We start from the raw sequence: 12,346 nt of genomic DNA, 5'->3' as shown, positions 1-12,346 counted from the left end.
GCCAAATTTTTTAATGGCAATACATGGATAAAACCAGAGGATTCCGAAAATCTGGCAGAAATTGAAAAACAAGAGGAGCAAACATCCTAAAAAGGTGTTACTGTTATATTATTCCATATGGATTGAAAAAGTTTATTGTTTGTTAAACATAAAAGAGTCTGCGTTTCTGATAGAAATGTGTTCTATCATTAATTAGCTGTTCGAAAATGTGTAATAACAATTTCTGTCCCTTGGTCAAAAGTGTAGTTGTCAGCTTTTTTTCCTATAAATTAATCAAACAAATGCAATATTCATGTTAAATATGTTGTGAAATGAAAGCAAATAAACTGTTTTAGATTATACGACTCTTGAATATGGTTTCTCATAACTGTTTATGGTGATATATGCTTAATTATACCTTTCAATTCCGATAAAAATGTATATATTTTGATCGAAACGGAAAAGAAATTGAAGGTCCGCAAAAATGTACTTTTAAAGATGAATTTGTACTTTATGTATTTTCTAAAGCCTTGGTAATATAGCTACTCAAGAGAAAAATATGTAAATACTAAAACAACTAAAACACAAATGAGTCAACTATTGTAATAGCCAGGGTCATGGTCCCTTTTCAAAACAGCGAAAACCATTTAACACTATTTCGTAGTTTGCAACTTCAGTGGAACAAAAGTACTAGTAATATACCATAAGAACATGTCTTATATTGATGGTATATCATGACCATTATCGCAAATCTTCATTAAAACTTACCTTTGAGATACATTTTCTTACAATTTTGTTTGATTAATTATGGTTTGGTTTGACCTTATTTGAATATATACTCTTTTCCCCTTCGTCATTGACTTTTTTAATACTAGTATTTATGAGGGGCCAAACAGGTCGCTTTTAATCTTATTACTGACATTGCATGGCCAGTAAGTATATACTGTGATTACAGGCATATATAAAATTATATTGAATTCAAGACAACAGAAAAATGCAAAGTTAAAACGCAAAAATGGATCGGTTGCTATTATTGATTGCAAAGTATTCAGGTATGTACAATTTGAAGATGAATAAGTCATGTGGTTTACTTTGTTATCTTTTACAACAGCTAAATGGAATCGTCCGTGATTATACTTATACCAGATTGAATCTTCACGATGGTGGCAAATACTTTGTTACTGTTATTGCATGTAATGGGGCTAAAGTTTGTGTAAGAGAGATATCTGGCGGTATTTTCGTCGACAACTCACCACCAATTGCAGGTAATAATATTAAAATTCAAAATCATGTTTTTGATGAAATTCCTTTTTTTTCTAGTTTTATGGTTTATAGTTTTTTTTTTTATAGTAGTGTAGTTTACTGACGGAGATTTCCCCTATTCATAAAGAGGAAAATATTTTCTCCCGATATTAATAATATAAAAACACACCAATTATTCAGTTCAGATGTTTTTAAAAAAAACCATCAATTGCTGAAACGTAAAAAGAAAGTAGATTTGTAGCAAATCTTGCTCAAAATCATTATTTGTTGAAACATTTTGCAATGAAAACATATATCAATATATTATTTTTAACATATAATGATTTGAAGGAACGTTTGCTATTGAAACGGACCATGCTGCTAAATTAAATCGTCATGTTGATGGTTGGTGGATGAAGTGGTCAACATTTAAAGTATGGTTGTCATGGATAGGATTCTCTGATCTTCATTCTGGTATAGACTATTACATGGTATCGGTTGGTAGCAGATATATGCTGGATGATCTTAATCGTGTAAGATTTTAAATTAATAATATAATGACTGTAATTTTTCCTCTTACACATTTCCATTAAGAATAAAGAACATCGTCTTATAGATGTAAAAATAATCGAACTTCATCAAATTATTTATTGCTATTTCAACATTCAAAATTCACCTTTTACGCTCTTAAACAATAGTCAAGAACATCATACTGAAGATGAGGATATACATGTGTATAAATACGAGAAGTTGACGTTTTCAAGAGTTTACCTGACCGCATCCTGTTTCAAAACTTTTCTTCAGCAGTAATTAAATTTAATTGTTTATTCAACATTGGTTAGTATCTATTCACACGTTGCCTAAATGTATCCAATTGTATGTTTTCTTATTTAATTTATATCTGGATTTCCACTTGCAAAAAGGAGAGGTATGTTACAAAAACACACATAATACCCCAAAAATAGAATTTGTAAATGCAATAGTAAAATTTATTTATGGATTGGACTTTATGAACATCTGCGTTAAGAATAAACAATTTCAAACATTATAGTACAAACAAATAAAACAAGCTTCCTTTTATTTATGTATATTTGTATCTATATTTTATGAAGCCCAATTGATAAAGAAACCGGGTGAAGTTTCGTGTGCGTTTACTTATGTTCCATAATTTTAGTGCATATGTATGTTTGTAGGATAATAAACTAGAGAAATTTCACCACAAAGGTGATGGTGTAGACAAGGGAGACGAGGGGAAAGTGCAAACTTTTGAAGTAGATACTATAAAATTAACTGACTACGATTATGTGTTCATCAGTGTTTGGGCATTTAATAAAGTAAGACATTAGATACGAGGCAACATTAGTTTATCGATATACAAATCTCTTCAATCTATTTGTAATATACAAACAGATCAAAACAATCTTGGGGAATATCAGAAGCTCAAAAAAAAGCAAGACCGGTAACATATACAAGGTAAGCGCCTCCTGCACAGCAGGTATCATTTGATAGCTAATTAACTAAAATAAATGAATGGGCAATAATTAAAAATTCAAATTCAAACTAAAAACACCGTTACTATAAAGGACACGCTGAGCTGAAATACGTTTATCTTTAATTATTTAACTTTTCTTGTCAATATGAATTTACGATATACCATAGAACAAACAAAACTATCAAATGGGAACTTATTGTAACCAAATACGATGATATTACGGATATCATTATAAAATATAATTATTAAAATTCTTGCATTCATTTGTTCATCACTTTTAATTTGGGTGTTCAATTCCAAACATTTCAAGTGATTACTCGAGCTTGGGCAACATAACTTGTTATTCGTTTATGTGGAGATACATGTTACTCTCTACCTTCCACCTGAATACATACAATGGTGCAATTCCTTGGGAATATTCGTATTATGTCACCATACGCCATCATGTTTTATTTTTCGACAGGCATATTTGCCTGCAGCTATATATGTAACTATAACTCAACATGCTGTTTGTTATAACTAACAGTTGGCGTATGGTGACATAATACGAAAATATATCGTTCATCTTATGAATGTGAACAAATCTACTACCAAAAATTGTGGGTTATTTATTTATTTTATTTAGGTTGGACTTCAAAGTGACATGATTCATAACCAATTCCGCTTGATTCCTGGTGGCTCACTTGAATTGATAAGACGATGCTCTTCTAGTACATGTCTAGGACACTGTGTATGTGCACCAAAAGATCATAGATGTCCTATTCAGGAATCGCCTTGTGTAGACAGCACACAAAGTAAGATTTGTTTAAAGTATTCTTTTAATGCTCTATCATATGGCTGTATTTGTATCTATTTTTACTGTATATACCTGACATGGACAGTAAATTACTATAATATTTAGATCATAACAATAAAAAAACACCTAGGTTAATAAAAAAGCAAATAAAGATAGCACAATGATCAATCGAAACAAGATGAAAAGAAGAACAAAAAAATATACACAGTAAACTAAAGATGAGCAACACGAATACTACTGAAAATGTAGATTTACTAAATGCTCTAGAAGTAGTAAACGATTTCCACCTCACATATTACACCATCGTTTATCCCATGTTTATTCTCCATAAAATATCGGTAATCATACATTATTTGATAACGAATCTGGAGCTGTTTTTTTTTTATCTTACTTTGTAACATGAGCAAATGTATAAACCATTGGTACAAGCAGGTGCATCTCTGCATATGACAATATATTAGACCTGAAATAGAAATGCTATATAAAAGAAGAAAGGACAATTACTGATCGGATCAACACAAACAAAATAAAATTTCCTATTAACAACAAGGAAAAAAAGCAAAAGCCACGTGTACTTAAGTGTAACATCGCGAACTCAAGTAAATAAGGTGGTCAGAAGTTCTTACTTCCGTGGTGGCTGTAGAAGTGTTAGCAGTAACAGTAGAAAATCTTGCAATAAGTTTTATTCTTCATTTTAGTCAAGGAAACAATTACGAAACTGTGTTAACGAAACATTGAACTTATCTCGTGCTTAGCTAAGATAACAAAGTCATGTCAAGGGCAGATCTTTATTGTTATATAAACCGATATTTGGCATCCGGGTGTATCGAAATAAGACGATGTAAAAGGTACCATCAGGATCTAACTATTGCACTGACCTGCCGCAGTGCGATTTGACATATAATGCATGTAACATTTAAATCATGACTAGATCATTTTGTTTGTATAACATCTGACAACACGGTTAAATGTAACATATTACTTTGACCATAGGAGTAACATTGTAAGATTGCGTTCATAAAAATCAATAAGATATAAATTTGTAGTCAAAATTTTTCAACTTCAAATAGAATGTTGTTTCACAAGTTTCATGTAAAGTCTTCATTTTGAATTGTGGATCCCTAGTTTAAATATTATCTGTGTCGATTTTACAGAATAAAAAACCATATATCAATTGTCATCTATTTGAAGTTTTGTACAGTATAAATGTTATTATGTTTAACAATTTTTAGATAATACAAACACCTTAATTTCAATTTATGATCTGACTGATTTACAACAAGGGGAATCAGAGGATATAAACTTTACGCCATCACATGACGCGCTAGCAGCTAGATGGAGAATAGTTCAAATTCAGGGTTTATTACCACAATGGTAGGTAAAAAATGTTTTTATAAAGAGTAAATATAAATGAGAGATTTTATTATATTATGCAATGAACACATGGCTTGTAAGTGTTAACAACATGGCAATTCCTTGAACTCCTATGATATGATTATTTCATACATTATGTTTGATAACCAACATTTGATTTAGATTGAGTCAGCATAACATTAAGCTAATATGTTTGGATTCAGTTATTACAAGTATTACATGTATATAAAAATGAAAACCTGGTGCTAGTACTTTTTCGGCGAATCCATCAATGTATAATTGTACATGCATTTTATGGTAACTATATAATATTGTGATTGTAAGTTAGTAAGACAAAATGAATACACTTTGCATAGGTGGTATTGTTACTCGAGTTGCTGGAATAAACTTGAAGAAATCTGCAAATACATTACAATCCCATTACAATACACAGGTTGTGAATTTATCTTTTTAGCAGAGCACGCTGCAATGAGGGTATATGATCAAAAGTGTGACTAAGATATTAATGGGAATACTTGGCATAGGAAATTTATCTAGAAATCGAAAAAAAAAAACCAAACCGGATAGATTGATAAGATGACTTGATCACAGAAACTAAATGAACTCTTAATGAGATTGATATTTTTGAAATAACTGAGTAATGATATGTCTGTATAATTGTGCTACCATAGTCATATTCTTAAAAGAAAACATAGTATGCAGGTCATCGTGTTAGTTGGACATATATGTTCATGTTAATTTGTTGTTTTACTGTAAAAAAAAAAGGTGCACAATTTTGTTGACATACTTAATATATACGTGCATTCGACATACGGATAACTGAAGCACACTACAGAAATTTACTGAAAGCTTTCAGAAACTAATTCAAGTTTATCACATTCAATTTAGAATTATGTGCAAAACAGTGTAGCCGAGACCATTGATTGACGCGCTGAAATATCCCATTGACTGGGTCAGATTAGGTGAACGTTCGTCTGTAACGCCCACAACTCACGACGTATTTATTATAAACATTTAAACTGTGGGGTTGCCAAAGGGTCTCAGTATATATACGAACTACAGTGCACAGTATATTATATACATATTTTATTTGCGATCATAAAATGTACGAAGTCGTCCATTACTATGTAAATTGGGTCGATTAAAAAAAAAACTGAATATGTTTCTGTTGCCAAGGGTTTTTCACAAGTATAGTAGTTAGCAGAAAAGAGCATCAAACTATACATTTTATACTGAACTGCGGCCAAGCTTAGCGAAAGGTCGTGCAACAATAATCAGTCAAACAAACTTTATTAGATTAACTCGTTAAGGAACGATCGTTTTCATTGGTCAATTCAAACCTTCGACCTCACACCTGCGAAAATAGAACACGCGTACTATAAAGCTGAATGGACTGATCAGTATTCACGTAGCCGATCAAGGTCGTTAAAAACTTCCATCGTCATATTCACGTACATGATTGTGTTCTTGATTATCCCATGGCAATTCTAGCTTTTATACATGTGCATGTAAAATTTTAAACTTTAATCTTAACAGTCACGTCGAAATATTTAATTCAACTGTCTCCTCTCAATTGGTTCTGGATTAAGGGAGCTACCATTTTATTTTGATTGGGGGTGGGGGACTTGGATGAAACATTTTGTCCTGCATTTTTTTTAGTTGTTATCTCTGTCCTGTCTTTCTATTTTTCAGTCTGTTAGGTCCTGACTATATTTATTAGTTTATCCTGATTTTTTTACATAAATCGTCATCCTGCCTTTTTTTTGTCAAGTTGCTCACCCTGCCTTATCTTTTATTCAATGGAATTGATGAATTAACGTTGTACTTGAAATGAAACCGTACTTAACTACAAAAATAACCAAATTACATACTAAAGATATTGCTCGATTTTTATAGTAAATGGGTTTGTGTTATAAACTGTCATGTTCATTATTCATATTCTTTCATAAGTTTTAGGATAGTGTGATTTTTTTTTCTGATTTAGTTTACTTGATTTTGAAAAAAAAATCCCGAAATTCTAAGTAAATTCAGAACATGTAACCAGTCATGCTTTGTTTAGAGAAAAAATGGAGATGGCAAACCATGGCACAGTGGAAGGAAATGTACTTTATAAACTCCAGCGATATACTTTCTTAATTTATAATTAACTGTTTTGCTATCCTCGGTTGAAAATTATATATTGTAAATATTTAAATAGTTGCATAGAAAACAATCAGTTTTAAACAGTGTGGTTATTCACTAAATGTATTGATAAAAGGTGACTCCATTTTTGTACATACTTTTACAGTAGTCATCCTTAATTTCTTAATATTTCGATTATAAGTTTATCATACATGTATTTCATTTTAATACGCACGCATGCCACACGTTACTTTGGCGGATAGTTCAACAATGTTATGCAAAGCTCTATTCTTACGGTATGAAATTAAAGGATAAATTTTCAACCAATTAAAATCGAAAACAGTACATTTATATAGTTCCTTATAAAAACGACATTTCTCACAAGTATTTATTTATTTTTTAGTTCCACACATGCAAAAATAAAATCTTCGCCGATAAAACATTTCAAACCTTTTTACACCAACATGCCTTCACTGAATTCATTTGAATTTCGTGGTGACCATGATAGTACATTGCATAGTACATCTATATTCACGTGCACACATGATACGATCTTTCGGGGACAATTTGCTCGTTTATGACACGTCATTTCTGAATGACCAAACGCTTAGCTACTTTATTTTCGTTTTATAGCATGAAAACAATAAAAGAGGAATGTGCAACCCATCATAAATTTGAAATGGATCAGTATTATGAGATCCTTATTATAAGTAACTACGACATTGTCAGGGTAATAACCTAGCGTCAATATGAAAGAAATTAAAGTGGTTCATACATTCATCCGTATAAAAGCGGCACATGTATTTTATTTTATCCTTATATTTTTCATAGTGCGGTACAAGTGCTGCATGCATAAAGAATATTACTTGACACAAATTATTAGTATAATATTTCGACCCCACTATTTGAAATTCACAAAATACTTATTTAATTATTTCGACCAAAAATCATTGTTTTTTACGTTCGTAGTAACGTAGTACATTCCATTGTCGGTCATCTGTGTCAATTCACGTGCACACTACAATTGTTGTTGTATTTAAATCTTTCGGCCAATGAAATTAGACGTTACAAGTTGTTTGTTTGTGATACGCCAGAATGTTATCAATGAATTATCAATCGCTAAACTTGACTGCATTTCAGTGCACCTATTCAAAAACTTAAATGCAAATTTCACAAGGCTTGATCCAAATAGCCTTTTTACTGTCTAATAACTTGCAAGTATGAAAAAGACAGGAAAGAAGTATATTTTGTTTATATGTTTTGTGTTTGCACACTTTTTAAAGTTGATCATGCATTCGTTCAAAAATAAAATTTTGACCAGATAAAAGTTAAAAGATGACATATTTGGACAACCGCAATTGTTAAATCGCTTTGACGTCCGAAAAAAAGATAATAATCAACAAATCCATTGTAACTTTTAAAGCCAGTTAAATCCTTTTTTGCTGAAAGAACGTCCGATATCATAAAAATTCATTATCAAAACATAACAAAAACACAAGTAAAGAACGTTTAATTATTCAATATAAATCAAAACACAAAGGTTATTCCTGATTAGTTTTTCGAATTATTTTATTTAGGCGTTGAGACCCTTTGGTGACCCCACAGTTTAAATGTCTATAATGAATACGTCGTGAGTTGTGGGCGTTACAGACGAACGTTCACCTAATCTGACCCAGTCAATGGTCTCGGCTACACTGTTTTGCACATGATTCTAACAATATACACATCTGAATTTTATGTTGCCTTCAGGTATGAATGGAGTGTAGGAATAACAGACTCTAATGAACCAGAAGGGATAATTGACGGCTCTGTGGAAAATATTTGGCATCCTTGTGGTCAAATAGATTATGCTATCTACACTTTACCTAGGGGTAGCTGTACATTTATATATTAAAATTGAGAATGGAAATGGGGAATGTGTCAAAGAGACAACAACCCGACCAAAGAGCAGAAAACAGCCGAAGGCCACCAATGGGTCTTCAATACAGCGAGAAAATCCCGAACCTGGAGGCGTGCTTCAGCTGGCCCCTAAACAAAAATATTTACTAGTTCAGTAATAATGGACGTCATACTAAACTCCGAAATATATAAAAGAAACTAAAATTAAAAAACACGACTAACAAAGGCCAGAGGCTCCTGACTTGGGACAGGCGCGAAATGCGGCGCGGTTAAACATGTTTTTTGTACATTTATTGGACCTATTAAACATTTTGATTTTCAGTAAATGTAGTTTTAAAATGGCCCAACAACTAACAGTACCACTACTTACCAGAAAGACAATTCCCGGATTTACCTATCTTATTTCCTTGCATAATATGATTTTATAGGTCTGTACGTAAATATGTCATTTTTCACTATGAAATCAAAACTCAACAATTAATAAAGAATATGATTTTAAATTTGAAGTGTTAAAATGTGTACAAAAATCAATTCGATAGTTTTAGATGAAGAAAAGAATGTTCAGAGAAGAGTTTAAGATTAAGATAAAATGTTACATTATAAAAAAATAAACAATATGCACAATTTCTGTAAAAGAAATGTTGCAAAACTATTAACAATATTTAAGTCATCAACTGCAACTAGGCAAAAAGGTGCAATCCAACCTACCAACAACATTTAACTCGATTTATATTAACTTTCTTTGAATAATTCTCACATCATTGTCGTCATGTTATTTCTAGTTGGCACTAGTGCTATTGAATTAAATTACCTCGGGTAAGGCCCTCGAATTAGCAATATGACGGACTTTTTAACACATTTACAAGACAAACATCAAATGAACCGATTACTATGACAACGCTTTCAGAAAATAGTAGGATAGAGGAATTATATAGTATGACTAATATGTAATATTTAAATATTGACTATATCATTTATAAATCTGAAAAAAAAGTGATGGACTATACTATACCATATACATATATGAAATGGACCACTCGGAGAATTACATACATAACTGTTGTATACATTTGTTTACTTTTCGATAATACAAAAAAAATTAAATTAAAAAGGCATCAAATTCTTGAAAGAAATTATATAGAGCATGATTTCGGCTATGTCTATCAGTATTTTTATTTATGAAATTTATATATTTGACTTTCATTATTTTGTTAAAACATTAAATTAACAAATAAGAGTAATACTGATGAAAAACTGAGTACCCCTTGCTAAAACATTTATATTTATTTTTGGAGTTTCAGCAACATGTGTTTCTAGTTATAAATTCCAGACACCAATTATTTATGGCACCCATTTTTCTAATAAATTCTGACATTTCAAATAGTGATCAATTCATAAATAGCACATTTGTTCCAATAATGAAAATAAAACTTATTTAATACGTAATTATAAATGATATCAAAAGACTAACTATACCATATATTTTCTTCGTTGAAAAATATTTAAGATTATCTTTTGATCAGTGTTAAGGCTGCTGGAAGATACTTTTAACGTAAAATTCAGAAATGAAGATGATTACTGAAAAAAAGGGTATGACCAACATGTATGGTACTCATATTCTAATATGATAAGCGACACTAGTTTTCACCATTATTGTTCAGAGAAAATATAAAAGTCAAAACAGGATGAAAAACGTAAAGTATGGTCAACAAAATTTCTAAAATGTAATATTAATAGTATGGTTACCAACAAAAGTCATCATCACATTCAATTAAAGCGAGAAAAAAAAATAGTTATCAGTTTCCGGTATAACAATGAAAAACACTTAGTCAAGGCTTAAAATATGCATTTGTGTTTGCTTAAAAAATATCTGCATGGGGAACCTATTGTTGCCCTTTTTCCCCGTGATTAATAAAAAAAGTACTTCAGTCACGAAACAAGCAGTTTTAAGATATAATATGATTGCTTTTTTTATAGCACCAAATAAGAAAAGTTTCAAACATTAATGTTCAGCACACAGTAGGTCAGTAGCATATGGTAAAAACAGGAATCATATTTGACGGTGATTATTGTATTTCAGGAAATGTTCTAAATGACTTTCAGACATACTCATTCTTTGTAAGAGCATGGTATGACAGCAACACTTTTGCTGACTTCAAATCTAATGGTGTAACAGTTATGTCAAAACCTCTGACGACAACGAACTTTGTTGGCACAGGGGTAAGGAATTTATCGACCGTTGATGAAGATGAAGACACTTTATATTTAGCACAGATAAAACATTGCATTGCTTTACTTGTCTGAATAAGAAGTACACTTAAAACATAGTTTATCGTCATGAATGTTAATGTAAAAAACATTTCTCCGTTACCGAATCTAAAAGACTGTAGGGTATTTGATTGTTCATAACCCAAACTGAAAATAACATCACGTCATTGGTTTTATGTACATTGTTTATAACGTTTTTAACCAATCCACAACGTTTGTGTGGACGCTTTTGAAAATATTACCAACAAAACATTAGATTCTAAAACGGCGAATTTGTCACATTCAGGAAGACATACATTACTTGCTTATATGAAACATTTTTAAAACAATATTAAATATGTTAAAATATGTTAGAAATTATACTTCAAAGATGATAATAATGTGAATGTGGTGCAAAACATGTGCAAAAGAAGGATAGTTGTAAAAATCATAGTTTGCTAAATTGTATGGAACATAGTTTGACACGATGAATATGAACAAAACTGAGAACAACCAAACAGCTCCCTCTAGTCGAGATACATTAATACAGTTTTACTGCACCTGTTCAGCCAAATATTGTGTGGAGGAATTAATATTGTTGGACATCGTTTATTTATAAAATAAGTTAAAAAAACTAATACAGTTAGTTATAAATTTAGGTAGTGGAACATTTACCTGACCACTGGAAGAAGGATATTGATTATATGTTAAGAGGAGGATTATTTTCTGTTTCTTGGCATAAAGCATTTGTAAAGGCTAGCACTGTTATAGAGAAATTTCATGTTTATTTGAGTACCTACCCGGGTGGTATGTATTATATTCAATAGCTTTAATAATGTATGTTTAATATTCCACTGATCAATATAAAATGGATAAGATTGAGTGCCTTAAAAAACTAGTTTTGATCCTATACAAAGATAAAAATCTAATGCTTATCTTTCATCTTAATTATTTTGTCCTTGCAGGAATTCGAAATTGATTATGATACATTATATTATATATATATATATATCATGATTTGATCTATTGATTGAAATATTGTTTAAACTAATTAGGGCTTCTCTGGATTTACATTTAGCAGGAACGCTCTCTAACACAAAGTATTTGAAAGCTAAGGATTTATAAACAGTACATAAAAGTTCTTTTACAAATATGTTTTAGTACATGTAATTCATCTCCCCCAATACAAGTTGGGT

At 30.9% G+C, this 12,346-nt stretch overlaps 1 protein-coding gene across 1 annotated transcript in view; it reads left to right on the top strand.

The window, feature by feature from the left end:
- Window positions 1–12,346, top strand: part of LOC127720896 (uncharacterized) — a 52,195-nt gene that overhangs the window by 21,715 nt on the left and 18,134 nt on the right. The window contains exons 15-22 of the mRNA XM_052227637.1: window positions 1,091–1,244; window positions 1,573–1,754; window positions 2,415–2,555; window positions 3,339–3,507; window positions 4,742–4,883; window positions 8,754–8,875; window positions 10,984–11,123; window positions 11,810–11,957. Of these exons, the coding sequence (XP_052083597.1) occupies window positions 1,091–1,244; window positions 1,573–1,754; window positions 2,415–2,555; window positions 3,339–3,507; window positions 4,742–4,883; window positions 8,754–8,875; window positions 10,984–11,123; window positions 11,810–11,957 (1,198 nt within the window). The remainder of the gene's footprint in view (window positions 1–1,090; window positions 1,245–1,572; window positions 1,755–2,414; window positions 2,556–3,338; window positions 3,508–4,741; window positions 4,884–8,753; window positions 8,876–10,983; window positions 11,124–11,809; window positions 11,958–12,346) is intronic.

Source organism: Mytilus californianus, unplaced genomic scaffold (assembly GCF_021869535.1).
Source record: "Mytilus californianus isolate M0D057914Y unplaced genomic scaffold, xbMytCali1.0.p SCAF_11, whole genome shotgun sequence".
NCBI classification, from domain to species: Eukaryota; Metazoa; Mollusca; class Bivalvia; order Mytilida; family Mytilidae; genus Mytilus; species Mytilus californianus.
Note: the sequence above shows the minus strand (reverse complement) of the source record. Positions and strands in the feature narration are given on the sequence as shown.